The sequence below is a fragment of the Stegostoma tigrinum genome, chromosome 1 (genome assembly GCF_030684315.1).
Source record: "Stegostoma tigrinum isolate sSteTig4 chromosome 1, sSteTig4.hap1, whole genome shotgun sequence".
NCBI lineage: Eukaryota > Metazoa > Chordata > Chondrichthyes > Orectolobiformes > Stegostomatidae > Stegostoma > Stegostoma tigrinum.
This window is the reverse complement of record NC_081354.1, coordinates 117,611,767-117,633,145: the sequence shown is the minus strand read 5'-3', so window position 1 is coordinate 117,633,145 and position 21,379 is coordinate 117,611,767. Positions and strand designations below refer to the sequence as shown.

The 21,379-nt window shown below is 42.4% G+C and overlaps 1 protein-coding gene across 3 annotated transcripts in view; it reads left to right on the top strand.

Annotated features, from left to right (window-relative positions):
* The window catches only part of LOC125452182 (protein FAM149A-like), a 105,315-nt gene that overhangs the window by 46,734 nt on the left and 37,202 nt on the right, over positions 1-21,379 (top strand). For all 3 annotated transcript variants that reach the window (XM_048530292.2, XM_048530283.2, XM_048530301.2), the window contains exons 2-5: positions 9,653-9,763; positions 10,880-11,015; positions 12,834-12,976; positions 21,165-21,290. In XM_048530292.2, the coding sequence (XP_048386249.2) occupies positions 9,653-9,763; positions 10,880-11,015; positions 12,834-12,976; positions 21,165-21,290 (516 nt within the window). The remainder of the gene's footprint in view (positions 1-9,652; positions 9,764-10,879; positions 11,016-12,833; positions 12,977-21,164; positions 21,291-21,379) is intronic.

Genomic DNA, 21,379 nt, shown 5'->3' with positions numbered 1-21,379 from the left:
TTTTAACGTACATCATCAACAACTGGTACATTTTATCCATGGTAATGCTTCTATCAAGGTGTCAACCAATCGGCACTCTTCTCGTATGATTTCAATGTTGTTTTCCCTTTACATTGTTACATCTTGTGAATTGTCCAGATGAGTGCAAACTGAAAAGCTTCAACAAGATATGTCTTTTCTCAGCAATCTTCAAGTACAATAAAATGTTTGTTGAAAAGCTTCAACAAAATATGTCTTTTCTCAGCAGCATTCAAGTATGATAAAATGTTTGTTGCATTGGCAGACTGGTGTATGTCAAGGAATGTGAAGGAATTTGGCATCAACTTATTACTCTGTGCTTTGCAAAGTCTTTAAGAGTGCATTCTTTCTAGCATGGCTAATTCTATGGCAGCACTTGCAGACCAGACTGTGCTGAAACATCTGAGAGTTGATGTGTCAGTTTCTATTGCAGCGCAGTCCAAGATAACCAAATGTCTTGAGTGCTGCAGTGGAAAGTCAGTTATCATGGAAACTCAGCCTGCTGCAAGCTCAGGAACAGGCTTTTTGAGTTCTGATAATGTGAAATGTTAAGGCTGTCATGGAAAAGGATCCACTTGTGGAGTGTGGTCAGAATATAATAGTATTTCATGTTCTGTTTGGAAGTGCAATACTTGTCTGATCTGATATAGTGACTTAAAGTTAACAATCCCAAAGAAATAGGAAGTGGAAGGTAGGATTGCAGATGAATAGTGACATGCATTTGGGGAAATCTTCCCTAATTCTCAGTAAATATATGTTCCGTTGAATGTCTAATAGAAAGAAGAACCACTGTGGCTAACTGAGGATATCAGTTTGCAGGGGAATAGATGGTGGAGAATGCCACAAAGGTTAATTGTTTGACAGTCGATTAGTAACATTTTAGAAATAGCAAAGAGTGATTTGAACAAAAGGAGGGTTGTCCTTTGTGGAAGCATCAGCGGATGAAGTGATGGACATGCTGGTTGAAAGGAGATTGAAGTGACTGCTTTACTCCTTGCCCTCATCTTCAGCCTCAGCCCCTCCTCATTGAGCGAGGTTTACATTTTTAAACTACCTTTGCAGAGAAGTGTGGTCGTTTGCTGAGGTTCATGCTAGGTCAGTGATTTCTAGGTTGATTCCATCAGCAAAAACTGCAACAATGCGTCCTGTGGAAGGGCAAGGTACATCCAACGGGAATTTTATTTCCACATTTTACTGCTTGTGTGTGAATGTCACAACTTGCTTCCTTTGCCTAATAATAAGTGAGCATTGACAGTTTTGGCATTATTATTGCAGTGGATCGGAAATTGGCTTGCTGAAAGAAGACAGAGGGTGGTAGTTGATGGGAAATGTTCATCCTGGAGACCAGTTACTAGTGGTGTACCGCAAGGGTCGGTGTTGGGTCCACTGCTGATTGTGATTTTTATAAATGACCTGGATGAGTGCATAGAAGGATGGGTTAGTAAATTTGCAGACAACACTAAGGTCGGTGGAGTTGTGGACAGTGACGAAGGATGCTGTAGGTTGCAGAGAGACATAGATAAGCTGCAGATCTGGGCTGAGAGGTGGCAAATGGAGTTTAATGCAGACAAGTGTGAGGTGATGCACTTTGTTAGGAGTAACCAGAAGGCAAAGTACAGGGCTAATGGTAAGATTCTTAGTAGTGTAGATGAGCAGAGAGATCTTGGTGTCCATGTACACAGATCCTTGAAAGTTGCCACCCAGGTTGACAGGGCTGTTAAGAAGGCATACAGTGTTTTAGCTTTTATTAATAGAGGGATCGAGTTCCGGAACCAAGAGGTTATGGTGAAGCTGTACAAAACTCTGGTGTGGCCGCACTTGGAGTATTGTGTACAGTTCTGGTCACCGCATTATAAGAAGGATGTGGAAGCTTTGGAAAGGGTGCAGAGGAGATTTACTAGGATGTTGCCTGGTATGGAGGGAATGTCTTATGAGGGAAGGCTGAGGGACTTGAGGCTGTTTTCATTAGAGAGAAGAAGTTTGAGAGGTGACTTAATTGAAACATATAAAATAATCAGAGGGTTAGATAGGGTGGATAGGGAGATCCTTTTTCCTAGGATGGTGATGGCGAGCATGAGGGGGCATAGCTTTAAATTGAGGGGTGAAAGATATAGGACAGATGTCAGAGGTAGTTTCTTTACTCAGAGAGTAGTAAGGGAATGGAACGCTTTGCCTGCAACGGTAGTAGATTCGCCAACTTTAGGTACATTTAAGTCGTCATTGGACAAGCATATGGACGTACATGGAATAGTGTAGGTTAGATGGGCTTGAGATCGGTATGGCAGGTCAACACAACATCGAGGGCCGAAGGGCCTGTACTGTGCCGTAATGTTCTATGTTCTATGCATTCCAGGCCAGTGTTATCTGGTGCCTATTGACTTTGTCCTGTTAATATCAATCATTAACTTAGGATGTTTACATGACCTTACCATTCCACGGGCTACATGGCAACCAACCAGCGTAGGTTCAATGACTAAAGCTCACCGCTGCAATACAGGCATGAATCCATACCTTACTCTGATTATCCAGGGAGGTGTCAGTGTAGCCTTTAGTGTTTGCAGGCAAGGCAGGCAGATAAACAATGCTTTACTCTTTCCTGGTTGAAGCTGGTGTTGTGTATGTATATAGCATGTTTACATCAATTTGAGAGAAGGTTGACTCTTTTAAAAAGATGTGGGTATCGCTGGCTGGGCAAGCCTTTGTTGCCCGTCCCTAGTTGCCCTGGAGAAGGTGGTGGGCTGCCTTCTTGAACCACTGCAGTCCAGGAGCTTCTAGGATTTTGATCAAATGTCACTGAAGGAAATGCGATATAATTCCAGTTCAGGATTGTGAATGTTTTGGTGGGGAATTTGCAGGTGGAAACATCCCTATGTATCTGTTGCCATTGTTCTACTCAGTGGAAGCAGGCATTGATTTAGGATCTACGTCCGAAGCTTAAAAAAAGCATGAAATCAAAAGTTAAGATTAAATTTAAATTAAATTCTTTGCCCTTGTCTTTATGTGCCTTCACAAATTTCCAGTATCTGAGGTTAGCAATCTTCCTCCGGGTTGCATCCAATAAACCATTAGCCAACAATCTCTTCCTCTCATTTATAGCCCTTTGGCATAAATGGAAACAGGTTATTCTGCTGTGGAAGAAATGATACTAAACTTGGTTCTTTTCTCATCCAACGTTCATGTAAATGTTGAAAGGTCAATCTGTGGTAGGGATAGAAACCCTGGTTAAGATTCTTGTGTTGTAGAGATAATCTCCTTACTTCTGTGCTATGGTCTGGGTTTGAGTCCTACCTGAACAGAATGATTAAAAGCTCAGAAACAATGGCTGAATGTCAGTCCATGGGCACTTAAAGATGTAAATGGGTGCCTTTGAACAAGGTTGAGATCTGATAACTCAGCACAAATGGGGAATCAAATCTAGAAATATTCAGCTGGTGAGATAGCACCTGTGAAGCTTAGAATTCTTTTGGTTTTAGTTTATTTTTTCATGGGATGAGGATGCCACTTGCTTTATTTATTATCCATCCCTAATGGCCCAGAGGACAGTTAAGAGTCAATCACATTGCTGTGGGTCAGGAGTCACAGGTAGGCCAGACCAATGGTACATTTCTTCCCCTGAAGGACATATATGAACCAGATGGCTTTTACCACAATCAACAGTAGTTACAAGGTCACTGTTTGGCTGGCTTTTTATTTCAGATTTTTATTGAGCCCAGATTTGTCCAGAGATGTGCAGGTTAGGTGGATTGGCCATGCTATATTGCCCGTAGTGTTCAGGATGTGTAGATTAAGTGGGCTGTGGGGAATGGGTCTGGGTGGGATTCTGTGAGAGTTGTTGTGTATTTGTTGGGCTGTTTCCACACTGTAGGGAGTCTAGGCTAAGTCATTTCACTACCTGCCATTGAACCCATGTCCCCAGAAAAATAGTCTTGGCTTTGAATTTCTAGTCTATGTTACTACCTCCCTTGATTGTAAGGTAAAAAGGTATTATGCCCAGAAGTATAAAAATAATTGTCATAGGTTTCATTTTTAGTTAAAGTATGATGTAATCATTCCTCAGTATTGCGTTGTGATATTAAATTCATTTCAGTTTGAGGCAATTTTTGGGTTAAAAATTTAACAAATGCCATTCCACTAAGCACAAACTTGCAAATTGTACAAACAGAGCCCATAATAAATGGAGAAATATTATATTAGAATAGGCAAGACACAACTTAATTTTGGAAGGCATGGTGTGAAATGAGTTTGAGCCTTTGGCCTTGAGGCAACTTTGGCTTCACATTGCAAATTTGTTACCATGGAAACACACCTCTAGCACCTGTAAAATATCATAGAACATAGAACATTACAGCACAGTACAGGCCCTTCGGCCCTCGATGTTGTGCCGACCTGTCGTACCAATCTGAAGCCCATCTAACCTACACTATTCCATGTACGTCCATATGCTTGTCCAATGACGACTTAAATGTCCCTAAAGTTGGTGAATCTACGACCGTTGCAGGCAAAGTGTTCCATTCCCTTACTACTCTGAGTAAAGAAACTACCTCTGACATCTGTACTATATCTTTCACCCCTCAACTTAAAGCTATGCCCCCTCATGCTTGCCGTCACCATCCTAGGAAAAAGGCTCTCCCTATCCACCCTATCTAACCCTCTGATTATTTTATATGTTTCAATTAAGTCACCTCTCAACCTCCTTCTCTCTAATGAAAACAGCCTCAAGTCCCTCAGCCTTTCCTTGTAAGACCTTCCCTCCATACCAGGCAACATCCAAGTAAATCTCCTCTGCACCCTTTTCAAAGCTTCCACATCCTTCTTATAATGCGGTGACCAGAACTGTACACAATACTCCAAGTGCGGCCACACCAGAGTTTTGTACAGCTTCACCATAACCTCTTGGATCCGGAACTCGATCCCTCTATTAATAAAAGCTAAAACACTGTATGCCTTCTTAACAGCCCTGTCAACCTGGGTGGCAACTTTCAAGGATCTGTGTACATGGACGCCGAGATCTCTCTGCTCATCTGCACTGCTAAGAATCTTACCATTAGCCCTGTACTTTGCCTTCTGGTTACTCCTAACAAAGTGCATCACCTCACACTTGTCTGCATTAAACTCCATTTGCCACCTCTCAGCCCAGATCTGCAGCTTATCTATGTCTCTCTGCAACCTGCAGCATCCTTCGTCACTATCCACAACTCCACCGACCTAAGTGTTGTCTGCAAATTTACTAACCCATCCTTCTACGCCCTCAACCAGGTCATTTATAAAAATGACAATCAGCAGTGGATCCAACACCAACCCTTGCAGTACACCACTAGTAACTGCTCTCCAGGATGAATATTTCCCATCAACTACCACCCTCTGTCTTCCTTCAGCAAGCCAATTTCCGATCCAAACTGCTATATCTCCCACAATCCCATTCCTCCACATTTTGTACAATAGCCTATTGTGGGGAACCTTATCAAACGCCTTGCTGAAATCCATATACACCACATCAACTGGCTTACTCTCATCTACCTGTTTGGTCACCTTCTCAAAGAATTCAATAACGTTTGTGAGGCACGACTTTCCCTTCACAAAACCATGCTGACTATCCCTAATCAATTTATTCTTTTCTAGATGATTATAAATCCTATCCCTTATAACCTTTTCCAACACTTTACCAACAACTAAGGTAAGGCTCACTAGTCTATAATTACCAGGGTTGTCTCTACTCCCCTTCTTGAACAGGGGCACCATGTGCGCTATCCTCCAGTCATCTGGCACTATACCCTGAAGTTATGTTAATCAGTAACATAATTTTAATCAAAATCATGATTGTGGGAGCCAGGGAATAATTTATAATATTAAAGAGGCAATTTAAATGCGAGCGGTTATTGTTCGTTTGCTACTTAAAATAAAAGCTTGCATTTCAATAGAGCCTTTTCACATCTCAGACACCCTACACCTTTGTGATGGTTAAACTTTTGGAGAATACTTATGAGTTTTGTGAGTCAGAACATATTTTACTTTTGAAAATATGTGATGTAAACTATTTTCCTTGTTAATATTGTTTCAAAAGGCAACAGCTGTTCCTGTGGGACAGTGTGTTGGAGAAGCAATGCCCTGTACCCTGAAAAGGTGGCTCTGGGTTCAAGTTTCTGCTCTGAGTGTAAACTTTGATTGTGATTATTTTGTTAAACTCAAAGGGCTTAATAGCAACAGAACCACCAGGAACATTGGGCGATGTGGAATTTTGAAGACTCTCCATTCTAGACATAGTTGCAGCAAACTGGAGTAAAGTGAGATTATGGAATAGGTTTCCACTTGCTAACTAAGTGGATTGCTATTAGAGATAACAAGATGTCGAGCTGGATGAACACAGCAGGCCAAGCAGTATCTGAGGAGCATTGGCCTGCTGTGTTCATCCAGCCTCACATTTTATTATCTTGGAATTCTCCAGCATCTGCAGTTCCCATTATCTCTTCATGTAAGGAGATATGTTTGTTCTTATTTACAGGGTTCACCTTGAGTGCAGACTTATATTTCTTTCACTTCCTTAATGAAGTCTTCTGGTGACATCACTTAAAATGATACATTTGGAATATGCCCTTTTCCCTACTGTTTGCCTTAGGCTGATTGCTGGTTGACCTGTTTCATTATTTTCTGAGTATTCACCAAGCCAAATAAAATCAATATCTAACATATTAAAACATTTTAGCGATCTTCAGAAATGGTAATCTCTTAGGCATTTCTGACAATGTTGCTGATAAAGGCAAAAAATAGTTTACTGACCAATCAACAACATGGCATGATCTTCCAACATAGTGTAGTCCAATAAATAACTGGGTATTTGTAAAGCCAGTCTCTCACCCAGCTGACTATCATCAGTGATAACAAAGTGTGAAGCTGGATGAACACAGCAGGCCAAGCAGCATCTCAGGAGCACAAAAGTTGACGTTTCGGGCCTAGACCCAGAAGGTTATCTTGGATTCTCCAGCATCTGCAGTTCACACTATCTCTGACTATCATCAGTGCCAGTTTGATTCAATGAGCGTTCATTCCAATTAGAAGTAACCCACTTGAAATCTCAAGTCATGCTGTTACCTATTAAGAATAAACCAGCTGTGATTGTTCATTAATGTAACACAGTGTGTTTTCTAGTGTCCTTGTCGTGCAGTGTTATTGCCCCACCTCTGATCTAGAAGACCTGGGTTCAAGTCCCAGAGCTGTGTTGTAACATCTCTGAAGAAGTTGATGAAACTATATAATGTGTTTTAATTTGACATAGCTCAAAGTTATGGTTAGTTGATAGCCTTGAAAATTTTGAGGTGGAGATTTGGCTGCATTTGGCTGAAGGATGCATCCCTGGTATCAGAGTGGCGAGGCTTGAGGTGCCCATGATATTGGAACCACTGGTTAGAAGCGGCCAACCAGTGAAGAGGAACCCTGCCTCGATTCTTGCTGGTACAATGAGGTTTAAATTTTACAGCCTACATCCAGGTAGATATTCCATTCAGAATCTGAACTGGCCTGGATAGAATAATAAATACAAAATATATCAGGAGGAGAAAATCAGCAGGAGCAACTCCTTCAATAAAACAAATCACACAGAATGGTGAAATATACTCGGATGAATGATAGAAAATGTGAAATTGTCAGTTGGCATCTGGGGCTGAGTAAGCCAATCATCCATCTTGTCTTGCGAGGGGAGGTAATGACATAGTGGACTAGTAACTCAAAGACTTCGACAATGTCGCCTTCCGCAGGGAAGCATTAGAAATGTTCACCATTTTCTCAATTGAGGATTCCCTGCTGCCGTGGTTGATAGGGCTCTCAGCCATTTGGCCCTCATTCCTTCCCTTGTTTTCCACAACAACGATAGGGACCCTCGTATCCACTTATCAACCCACCATCCTCTGCATACAAAAGATAGTAAGTTGCCATTTCTGCCATCTCCAGTGGGATGCCATGAACAGATTTGCCCCTCCCCTTGCTTGTCAGCCTTCTATAGGGACTGATTTCCCTCCCCCCCCTGCCAGGACAACTTGGTCAATGCCTCCTCCATTCCCAACATCTCCCCACACTCCCTTGACACACCTTCTGCAATCACATGGAAAGGTAATACCTGCCCATGTAGTTTCTGCCCCTCAGCATTCCAAAACCTCAGACACACCTTCTAGATGAAACAGTGATTTATCTGCAGTTCATTTAACTTAGCCTAGTGTATTTGCTGTTCACAACGTGGTCTCTTCTACTTTGGGACGATGAAGCACAGACTGGAGACTGCTTTGGAGAACACCTACATTCTGTCCACAGAAATTACCCTGAGCTTCCTATTGCCTGCCGCTTCAACATACCACCGTTTTTCACCTCAACATTTCTGTCTCAGGCCAGCTGGACTACAGCAAGCCTTGAACAACGATATCTCATTTTCACTTGGGGACCCTGCAGTCTCTAGAACTCAAAATCAAGTTCAATAATTTTAGAGTCCAATTCCATCCTTCCATATTTTTTACTCACACCCACACCTGGCCCTATTATCACATGGGTTGCTTTCAATACAGCTCACCCATTCTGTACTGCTCCTGGCTCTTATAATCACTTATCTGGCTTCTCTTCAGCCCTGGTCTGCTATCCCTAATCTCCTTGTTTACCTACCGTTTTGATATGTCTCTCTATCTCTGGGCTCCATTTCCACCTATCTGCTCATCTCCTCCCTCCCCCAACTTTGTCTTCAACATAAATACCGCTATTTCCCAGGTGCTAACTGCTCTGATGAAGAGTCACCAGATTCGAAAAGTCAGTTCTGCTTTCTTTCCACAGATGCTGCCAGACCTGCTGAGTTTTGCAAGCAATTTCTGTTTTCATTTCACAAAAATCTCCAGATCTGTATGATCTGCCCCTCTTCTAGGGGGCATGTTGACAGTGCATCTATGGTGCATGCCTCCTCCTCCCAGGAGACCTTGCTGTGGGCTGGCTGGCCAGGTAACAGGGATATGCCTGGTCTGGCTGCTCCCACCAGCCCAATCTTTGAGAGCTGCTTTAAAATGCAAAAAAAAAATTACACCTTGCACACCCATCCCAATCTTCAGAAGTGAAGGATTGATCCTCAAAAGGGCCGCCAGATAGACTCCATCTCTGCTGCTGTCAGCTAGATACTGCTAATGTAACTGCAGCAAATGTATGCCTGTTCATGACAGAGTACTGAGAAGTGGGATCTTGCTGTTTAGGAAGTCTGTCCTTTTCTTTAATGACATTGGCAGGTGCCCATTCTTTCCTCCATTCCCACATCTCACCTCCCCACCCATAATGCAGTTAAGTACAAGTCCTGGTACATTGGAGATTGTCCCAACAATCTTTCAACAGCATGTTGCTGCAACAACCACAATAGCAGGACAGATTTATTTTTTGCAATCATCGACTTCCTTTCATGCCACTGGGTTAAAACCCTGGAACTCCCTTCCTTACAGAACTGTGGGTGGTCCCTACTCCTCCTGTGGCAGCAGCGGTTCAAGAGGCATCTGACCAGCACCACCTTGGCTGCAATAAACAGTGGCCTTGCCAGGGATCCCCATACCCCTGGAAAGAATTTTTAAAATGTCGAAAAGTAGATTGTGTTACTTTCATTTCTTGTTTTTTTCATTTTCAACAGAAAGGGAATATCAAAAGGAGATGACAGTCGTCGCTTTGTTGAGAAAACCAGTGATTCGCTTCCAGCTAATTTTACAAAACATGTTCAAGGAGCAATTCAGAGTTACAACAGGTAAAACGTTTTCATGCGTTATTGAAGTGATAATTAGGAAGAAACTATAGTGTTATGAATAATGAATGTACTTGGGAATTACTTTAGTTTTGAGGTGTGAGCAAGTGTTTTGTTGGTGTATTTGCACTGTCTAGGCTCTTATAGATATTACTGTACTGTTGTTCAAAGTAATAAGTCAAAGCTTATGGGAGGGAGGAGGAGGGACAGTTGGGTGGGAGTAACTGCTTCTGATTTCCAGTGTCAGGATGGCTATCTCCATTAGGGTGGGGTGGGAAGGGTCTGATCCTGGTGCATTCTGCTCACCAGTTGTGGGACGTCAATAGAGTAATTATGGACGACTCAAAAGCAATTATACCTGAGACAACTAGTATTTCGTTGTTTCATCTGGGACTTGCATGATGAACCCATAGCTCTCCAATTGCCATCCAGTCAAAAACCCACAATCTGGCCTTGCCTTTAAACCCCCCCCTGCCCCTCTCAAACAACCCGTTCTCTGCAGTAGTCTTCATCACATGGGACACCTGATACCGGCCGGAAAAGTACCTACTTCTAAACGATACCAAACTACTGGACAAAAGTGAAATGCTGAGTTGATCACTCAGTCAAAGAACAAGATTGATATGAAAGCCTGAAAATACATTTTGGTTCACTGTGGCACTCTAGTTATCAAGATCATATGCTTAAGCTTCAATGCAGAAACTTCACAGAATGTGGGCTAAAATGCCTGAAGATTGAGTGATGCACTGCCAATGTCACTTAACTTTCAGGCGAGACTTTGAACTGCAGCGCCATCTTGTCAGAAAACAGCCAGTAGCACTATTTGAAGAAGAGCCTGAAAGTATCTTGATGCTAACACCAAAAGCAGATGATGTGTTAACTTATTTCCTTGCTGTGTGTGGGACCTTACTGAGTACAAAATTGACACTACAATTGTAGCTGTACTTCATAAGAACTTCTTTTGCTGTGGGACAGCAGAAGTTGGGAAAAGTCACAATATAATTGGAAGATATTCCTAAAAAAATACAGGGAATGCAGGATTTCTATTTTTGTTCTATAATATAATGGCTGAGTGAATTCGTATCGTATGATGCAAAGCAACATTTCTTTTCCTTTCAGTAATGTATCCATTGTATCTGAATCACTAAGTGGGCAGACCACACCAATAGACCTTAATCATTCCTGGTCTGCTATCCAGAGTTATACAACCAGCCTGTCTACAGAGCGCAGTTCAGTCTACTCCTGGAGAGATGATGTAAGTATTGCAGGTTGATGGGAATTCTCAGAATTATGATGGGAAGAAAAGACACTGGGATTTTTCTGTGGCGCATAAAGGATGTTAGGGCTTTAGAGAAAGCTGCAAGAATGTTGGGAGTCTGCATGAAAATGTTCCCCCCCTCAGATCCCTTTCAAATCTTTCCCCTCTCACCTTAATCTTATGCCCTCTAGTTTTGGATTCTGCTACCCTGAGGGAAATGACCTTAATTATTCATCTTATCCATGCCCCTCTTGATTTTAGAAATCTTTATGTGGTCACCCTTCAGTCTCCGATGCTCCAAAGAAAATAGCTCCAGCCTATTCAGCATCTCCTTATTGTTCAAACCCTTCAACCCTGGCAACATCCTTGTAAATCTTTTCTGAACCCCTTTCATGTTTAACAACATCCGTCCTATCGTGGGGAGACAAGAATTGATTGCAGTATTCCTAAAGTGGCCTAACAAATGTCCCGTACAGCCGCAACATGACCTGCCAACTCCTATACTCAGTGCACTGACTGATAAAGGCAAGAGTACCAAATGCCATCTTCACTATCCTGCCTACCTGGGACTCCACTTGCAAGGAGCAAAGAAACTGCACTCTGAGGTCTGTGATAATGGGAACTGCAGATGCTGGAGAATCCAAGATAATAAAATGTGAGGCTGGATGAACACAGCAGGCCCAGCAGCATCTCAGGAGCACAAAAGCTGATGTTTCGGGCCTAGACCCTTCATCAGAGAGGGGGATGGGGTGAGGGTTCTGGAATAAATAGGGAGAGAGGGGGAGGCGGACCGAAGATGGAGAGAAAAGAAGATAGGTGGAGAGGAGAGTATAGGTGGGGAGGTAGGGAGGGGATAGGTCAGTCCAGTGAAGATGGACAGGTCAAGGAGGTGGGATGAGGTTAGTAGGTAGGAGATGGAGGTGCAGCTTGGGGTGGGAGGAAGGGATGGGTGAGAGGAAGAACAGGTTAGGGAGGCAGAGACAGGTTGGACTGGTTTTGGGATGCAGTGGGTGGAGGGGAAGAGCTGGGCTGGTTGTGTGGTGCAGTGGTGGGAGGGGACGAACTGGGCTGGTTTTGGGATGCGGTGGGGGAAGGGGAGATTTTGAAACTGGTGAAGTCCACATTGATACCATTGGGCTGCAGGGTTCCCAAGCGGAATATGAGTTGCTGTTCCTGCAACCTGCGGGTGGCATCCTTGTGGCACTGCAGGAGGCCCATGATGGACATGTCATCTAAAGAATGGGAGGGGGAGTGGAAATGGTTTGCGACTGGGAGGTGCAGTTGTTCATTGCGAACCGAGCGGAGGTGTTCTGCAAAGCGGTCCCCAAGCCTCTGCTTGGTTTCCCCAATGTAGAGGAAGCCGCACCGGGTACAGTGGATGCAGTATACCACAACACTCCCTGACACCTGAACATTAAGTGTATAAATCCTGCCCTGATTTGCCTCACCAAATTTATTTAAATTCAACTCCATCTGCCACTCCTCAGCCCATTGGCCCTTCTGATTAAGCTCCTGTTATATCCTGAAGTAACCTTCTTTGTTGTCCACTACATCCCCTATTTTGGTGTCATCGGCAAATTTACTAACCATGCCTCCTATGGTCACATCCAGGTCATTTATATACTTTTCCTATCTGATGTTGTATTCTCATGGATGAGGCCAACTAAAATCTCAATTGAACCAGTCCAAATAAATTCACTTGGCACTAGTTAATAAATGTTGGCTCATTCTTGTCTTCTTCAATCAAAGACGGTACAAGTTACATTCTTACTAGACATCACTGGCAGGCAATGACTCATTGTGCTTGGGTTTCAGGAATTTGACAAAGCAAACACACGAACAGTGCACCAGTTGTTCTGGGAAATCGATGAGATGCTATTTGAGGGAAAGGTTAGCAGTCGTACTGAAAGCATTCAAACAGAGTGTCAGGAATGGACAGAACGTTCACCCCAGCTCAGGTCAGTACTTCACAAATATAAATACGTCACCTACCTCTAGATAACAATTAACAGCATTATCAACTGAAACAATGCATCAAAAATAGCCATTTATATAGGGAAGATAGGGGGAAAAAATGGAAGACACAACCTTAGCCACCCTAGGCGAGCAGTTAATGTGCCTTTTCAGCTAATTAGCTGTTTTCAGTTGATCCTAATTTCAAAGTCACCAATCTGAATATGACAGAATCCTTCAAATAAGCAGGTTGGAGATCTTGGCCCTCATTGAGCCCCAGTGTAAATTTTAGCAGTGCCTGAACAGCTCTGGTTTTCCTGCCGGGTTGAAGCTGCTGAGAAATGAGTCACAATGCGGACAGCTAATCCAGATGGAAAAGCATTAAGAATCTAATAACTGTTTGAAATGAAAGTACAGGAGGTACTGGAGCTCCAATTTAAATTATGTTGACAAATCAGACCGGAATATGTCATTTGCATGTTTTACTGGCTGTCTTCCTCTGGGAAGTTATTCTGTTGTTCTTTGTGGGGCCAAAGTGGATCAGAACTTTCACAGAAGCTTTTAGGTCTCCCTTCCCACCACTACCTGCAAGCCCACAAGTGGGAAAGGAGGCCTAAACATTTTTTGTAGCAGTTCTGATCCATTTTGGCCCCACAAAGAACAGTAAAATAACTGTGGTGGGATGGTGCCTGATATGTTATTCTACTGCTCATTAAAAGCTGGGAACCAATTGTTCTGTGAATATATATACTGGAGTGCTTCGTTCACTGTTGCATTTTCAGCTATGTGCTGGATAACAAGGCATTATTCGACAGCTTCATGGGGTTTGCAAGAAAAGGGGCCCTCTTATGGTGCACTGTTAGTTCCCCTGGGCTGGGAGGCACAGGTTCAATCCCACCTGCTCCAGAGGTTTGTAATAAATAATCCATCCGAACAGGTTCGTTAGAAAAATGAATAAAAAAGGAAAGAAGCAGGTTCGATACAGCTTTGAGTCTTAAATGCAGCATTTTTAATTTATGGAAACCAGAAGTAATCAGTTTTCTGCAACTCAGCTGTTGATTTCCTGGGCGGTTATTTTGAGGCCCACCATGTAAAATTCACATATTTTCACTCCCATTGGGGAATTAAAACCCAACTTCCAACAGGGCAAAAAAAAACTGACATAAAAGCAGAACACCAAGTAGCTCATTTGATGTCGTTAGAGAGAACAGAATTAACTTTAGAGGAATGATTGTTTTATCAGAAAAAAATGATAATTTAAATGTGCTGTGATTGAAGAGGACAAAAAGCAGGAAAGTTTTGCAGAATGATCTGTAATGTGTTTAAAAGTAACGTGACAAGTAGAAGTTCTGGGAAATATTACCCGAAAGGGCGGTGGAAGAAGATTCAATAATCTCTTCTGAAAGAGAAATTGAAGGGTTAGGTATGCTAGGTTGCACGCAAGGTGAATAGGAGCAAGCTCTTTCAAAGAGCAGTCAGAAACTTGATGAGTGGTATGTTTTCCATTTGTGGCGCATCATGCCATGAGTCGATGACCAAGAAGATGATTGCACCAAGGAACCAAAAGAAATATGAGAAACAAGGGAAATGTGAGTAGCTGAAACAGAGGGGTGAATCAGGCTGAAGCTGGAACAGGAGAAATCATGGGGGGAGGGGTGGTGGTGGTGGCAGGGCAGAAAGTAAACAAAACCAGAAAACACTGGCAGTTCCCATAGGTGATGCAGCAGCCAGTTGCTGAGGAAGGCCTTTACCTCTGAAAAATCACTACACTCTCATTTTGTTAACTCAAACTGTCTGACTTGATATGTGTATCCAATATTCACCTTTACCAGCACCTGCAATACTTTTCTCAAAAACAATATGAAATTGGATGTAACCAAGGGTGATGGTACCTCTGCCAGTATTATGTTCTGACAAATAGCTATTGGGAACCTGCTCTATAGGTCCTTTTATTGTTGTTGCTCAATGATTCCAGTTTTCTCTTTGCTGACCTCCCATCCTATGCCTCTATATTCTTGGTCCCATCAAAAATGCTACTCTAACTTGCACCAAATCCCTTTCACCAGTCACTTAGGAAGTCGGTGCTATGCATTGGTTCCTTTTGGCAAATTCTCAAAATTGAAATTCCCATCCTTGTTTTAAACCTCTCCATAGCCTTTCTCATTCTTATATCTGTAACCTCCAGGCCAAACCCATTTGCAATCTCATTGCTTCTCTAGTTTTGGTCTCCAGAGAACCCTCACTCTTAATTGTTGGACCATTAGTAGCAGATGCTCTCGCAACCGGAGTAACTATGATTCTCATGGACGGGCCTCCTGTGGGAGACAGGTCTGACTCGTTACCACTGTAGGCGTTTTGCTGTGACTTTTTCTGCCACAGTGTTAACTGTGCCTGTTCATTGGCCCCACTGGACACAGCATTGGCCTAGCCACAGATTGGCCAAACAACATTGTGAGAAAAATCACAAGGCAGTTGTAGAACAGCATGGATGGGGACACTAAGATATCAAACCCCAAATATTGTGTTGAAATGTATGGTCTGAATGACCCATACCAGTCCAGATGAGGTGTGACCAGGAAAAGCATCCTCCCCACAGGTGTGATGGTGGCAGTGACCTGTACAGGATGCAATGCCACATAAGTCTCCGCTTCATTGCCAACAATGCTGACAAAAGGTCTGTTCCACACAGATTGAGGAAATGGATGAGAGACCCAAGAGACATTTACACATTTCCCATACGGATCTGGGTCAGGCCAGTAGGACCAGAAGGACTGGTAGAAGAAGACAAACGTATTATTAAAGGGATCCTTTGGACATCCCACCCAACAGAGACAAAAACCATCATCAAGTCACAAACCTCCTATAATAGAAGCTATATACAAGGGGGAGATGAGACTGACTCTGTGATCAGCAACAATACGATAATATATGCAGAACCCGTCATCATTGAACCAACAAGTAACACGACTGAAACACAAGAACTTGTGATATATTATCCCATGGAGGAGTTGTTTTGTACATTATGTGAGTAATTTTCCTGCTCACCTGGCAGAGAAACACCAAATTAACAAGTTCCGAACAATGTGAAGTAAAAGTGGAGAATGCCACACAATAGCTTGCTGCTACTCAAAGTGTAATTGTAGAAGATCAGTTGATCAGCAGGGAGCCTATGCATGCTCAAAATGTGAACTTAGATTTACATGAAAAAATAGCTTAGGCCGGCATGAGAGACATAGGCACCTGGAGCTATGGAATGAAAGCACTGGGAACTACCAATTGCCAAGGTTAAACCCGGGAGGGGGATCCTCTCGACGGGCAGAACAGGAAACAACTTTCTTCAACTGGAACAACAATTTATGGGATGGTCATGTATCAATAAGAAGATTGTAGGCATCCTGACAACAAAACACCCAAACAAATGTCTGATAAGAGAAGATTTACACAAGGTTTTTTTTCCCCTTTTATTCATTAATGGGATGAGGGCATCACAGGGCAGGCAGCATTTATTGCCCATCCCTAATTGCCCAGAGGGCAGTTAAGAGTCAACCACATTGCTGTGGGTCTGGAGTCACATGTAGGTCAGACCAGGTAAGGATGGCACTTTCCTTCCCTAAAGGACATTAGTGAACCAGGTGAGTTTTTCCCAACAATAAACAATGGATTCATGGTCATCATTAGACTCTTAATTCCAGACATTTTATTGAATTCAAATTCCACCATCTGCCTTGGTGGGATTTGAAGCCAGGTCCCCAGAATGTTTTCTGGGTCTCTGGATTAACAGTCCAGTGATAATACCACTAGGCCATCGCCTCCCCCCCTCACTTCTATCATCACACCTGGTCACATCCCATTTGATTGGCTCAACCAACAATGCCAGATGTTTCTGATGAGGTTAATCTCAAAGACGATTTAGAGATTACCGCACAGGATGATAAATCCCGTGCGAAGTCCTCTCAACAAACTTAAAAGGACCTCCGGCTCCTGGCCTGTACCCCAAACATTGAGATAGTTTCAATCCATTGACTCAGCCAGAGGAATGATAAAACAAGAAAGGAAACCAGGATCGCAGGCTGCTTGGATTGGACCTTATGGGAAGTACGACTGACTGATTAACGGGAAAGAAACCTGAAAGGTGACCTCAGGCCCAATGATGGAAGGATAAAGAGGCACAAGAAGGACAAAAGTAAAAAGAACACTGGAGCTCGGAAATGGTGGGCAATCAAAAAAATCAAGGGTCAGAAAGGCTCAGTTATTCTCTCAAAGTAACAGAAGCCGGTTGGCACAGCAAACTGTGGGAACGCCAATCATAGCTTTATGTCTCCCCCACCTCAGCTTGAGAGTTTGTGAGAACTTGCATTACCAGATTATCAGTGTTGAATAATAAGGCTAATCTTAATCAATTTACAAAAAGCTCTGTAGAACTGAATGAAGGCCAATTGATTTGATCCACAAAAGAAGAGGAGGTAAATACAGCCAAATGACTATAAACCCCAATTTTGCAGCAGGACCTGATGGGATCATGCTGGAGGATATCCAAGATGGTGAGATCTCATGTCTGTCAAGGCTGTCCTTTCTACGGTTTAAAAATCAGCATAACTCCGGACTCCTTAAAGAAAAGTCACGTTGTTACAAATCCAAAGAAGGAAGCTGAGGAATGCCTGAGGGACATTGATAACTGGAGACCCATTACCATGGGCTTCATATTATTTTACTTGTTTATGAAGGTCATGGCAAAAAGATTCATATTAAATCCACGCAGAAGGGCTTTCTGGCAGTGACCCTAGGACGTAACAAGAAAATCATGGTCCAGGATAATATTACGAATGGCACCAAATGAAATAAAAAAGGCTTGCAGTTATTTTCGTTGATCTCATGAAAAGCTTCGACTCAGTTTATTTCAACTTACTCATCAAAGCTCTACAGTGAGTTGGTCTACCAAAGAATTTTATTCAACATGTCGAGGACTTGTATGTAGATAACACAACTGTAGTAGAAGCCAACTAGTTTAAACCCAATCCAACTGAGGTAGAAAAGGGAGTAAAGCAAGGGTAATCCTTATCTTGCGATACTGTTTAACATTGCATTAGGTAAGTTATAACGCACTCTTGAGGAAGCTAATTTAGAAGGGGCCATGATGGTAAACAACAAAATTGCTTTTGCTTTGGCTGTCCTGGATGATATCACCTTTCTGAGTGACTCACACTCTGGAATAGAAAGGATTCTTAAAATCATCCAATCATATTGTGACACCACTGGTCTGTTAATGAGTATTTCTATGACCAAAGGTTTCCATTTTATTTATAAAAGGAAAGCCTTTTTATGCAATTATGAAAAAAAGGTAACATCATGGAGTACACTCCCCAGGAGAAACAGAAAGATACCTAATGGCCCGGGTCAATCCATGGACAGATGTTGGGTTTGGCTATAGAGACTTAAGAACTGGGTTTTCAATTTGAAAGCCACTGCTGTCAAACCAATACAGGAGGTCGAATTCCAATGAACATATATCATTCCCAGGTTGATGTGATTCCTAATGGAACATTCCAGAATTCATTGTGCAAACTAGTTGCAGTAATTCGTAAAACGACTGAACTGTTTTTAATCTCCCACCACATACTACCGATGGGATTCTTTATGCCAGAAGTAGACACAGGGGTTTGGGGATATTAACAGGAATTACCGGAGGCATCCAAGGATACAGTGATCCTGGCTTCATTGCAGCATTGTGGAAAAGATCAGAGATAAGAGAAACTGCAGATGCTGGAGAATCTGAGATAACAAAGTATAGAGCTGGATGAACACAGCAGGCCAAGCAGCATCTTAGGAGCACAAAAGCTGACGTTTCGGGCCTAGACCCTTCATCAGAAAAGGGGGATGGGGAGAATATTTGGGTAGAAAGGAACTGCCCAAACTTAAGATCTTACAGGAAATTGAGTCATTCTTAATAAAAAGAAGTGCCATTCCATACTTGAGACAGACGAGCCCATGAGTCAAGTTAACCCCCCAAGCATACAGCCACAGAAGCAAGGCCACAAACTAGCAATAATGCCTGGAGGGAGTGACAGGTGACAAGAACATAGAACATAAGAACAGCACGGGACAGTACAGGCTCTTCAGCCCACGATGTTGTGCCGACCTATTATCCTACTCGAAGATCGAACTACTCTGCATCCCCTACATTTTGCTATCATCCATGTGCCCATCCAAGCGTTGCGTAAGTGTCTCTAATGTATCCAACTCCACGACCAAAGCTGGCAGCGCATTCCACACACCCACCACTCTGTGTGAAGAACCTATCTCTGATAACTCCCTGTACCTTCTTCCAATCGCCTTAAAATTATGCACCCTTGTAATAGTCATTTTCGCCCTGGGGATAAAGTCTCTGGCTATCCGCCCTATCCATGCCTCTCATTGTCTTGTACATCTCTATCAAGTCACCTCTCATCCCTCTTCGTTCCAATGAGAAAAAACCTTGCTCCCTCACCTTTCCTCATAAGACCTTCCTTCTAGTCCAGGCAGCATCCTGGTAAATCTCCTCTGCACCCTCTCTAAAGCTTTCACATCCTTCCTATAATGAGGTGACTAGAACTGAACTCAATATTCCACCTGTGGTCTAACCAGGCTTTTATAGAGCTTCAGCATAACCTCGTGGCTCTTAAACTGAAATCCCCTGCCAATGAAAGCCAAATCACCCTACGTCTTCTTTTACAACCCTATCAACTTGGGTAGCAACTTTGAGGTATCTATGGACGCAGACTCCAAGATCCTGCTGTTCCTCCACACTGCCAAGAACCCTGCCATTAACCCTGCACAGATCTTAAAAACTAGGGATCTGGGATTCAATATCATAAAACTAATGTGTTCTCAAAGTCCTGCTGAAACATCACTCAATATCAAATCTTCAAGATTTATTAATAGCCTCTAACTTATGTCCAACAAGAACCATGCTATCCAGGATAGGTACCTAAGAGGTAGAAAGAGTGTTGCAGATGCAAGGTTCCCTTAGAGAAATTAGCCCATACTTCTTGTAATTGTTCATCTGTGAAGAACATTCAGATAAAAAGACACAATAAGTTCGTATCCAAATTGCAAGAGAAGGTCAGCTAGTACGGCTGGACAATCTTCTTGAACCAAGGGTAAGGGATAAGAAAGGTTCACTTTGGAAATCAGACCTAATTTGTGAAAAGGAACAAGCAATTGTGGTGATCATTGTTGCAGTTTTATTTGAAAATAACAATAACATGCTAGAAATGCCTGGGTATAGAAAATACAAAAATACAAATATCTCGCGAAAGAAATTATGGAATTAATTAAAAGATGCAAGACTACATATTTTGGTTTTGTCTTGGGAATGTGTGGCACATGATTCAAGCCTTGAAGTACAACAACATAAATCTTTCACTCAAGATGTATCAAGACTTACCATCTCCTTGTCGCTTGAACACTTGCAAATCGTTAGTGACAGGTAACAGACAGTTTTAGCAATCTGACCTTTGGTTTGTGGTGATTTGTTTGAGGACTGACTGACTCTGGCACCTGCATGCAGATTTTAATTGATGGGGAGTATTGTATTTTAAAAAAGCTTTAATCTTGTGGTACTATTTTGTTAATAATTGTGATTAACTTTCACATTCCTGTTTCATAAAAATGTGTGTATTTAATAGCACATCAAATGATGTACAGTCCTTGTTAACTAACCATAACAGTTCTCAGTTTAATGTCCCAAAAATGGTGACCATCCTTGAAGGTGGATTTTGATCTTTTAGCCTATCTCAGTTTGTCATTTTAGTTCAGCCCTCCGTTAACATCAATGGTTGAAACGTCAAAACGTCAACAAGGACATTAACGCTCAGAAAACACACTCCTGTGAGTGTTTCAAAATGACTTCTAAGCTTTGGGACACACCCTCTTTCCTCTTTTGAGATGCTGCTTAAAACCTACCTCTCTGACCAATCCTTTGGTCAAACTCCTTAGGCTCGGTGTAAAATTATGTTTGGTAATGGCCCGGTGGACAGCAATTTGGGAAATTATACTACATCCGATGCACAACGCAAGTGTAAGTTGTGCTTTTTCCCTTTTTTCCATATTTTCCTTTGTGCAGTTTTTGATCCTAATTAAGCCAGAAATGCTGTTTGATCAATAACAATAGAGCTAAAGAGATGCTTTGATTTCTGTCTTGCCTACATAATGCAGGATTTTGGGAACTCAGCTGTTGCTGCCGAAAGACGAAGGTTTTCAACATTTCCAGAGCGGAGAAAGCAGCTCCATAGCAACTCGGAAATTATCTAGTTTCTGTGATAGCACTGGCAATATGAAAGAGTAAGTTCATACAGATTAAACAGAATTGTGGACATTACGAAAGAATTTTCCACTGTCAATTGATTTCTGGTATAATGTTTGAACAACAA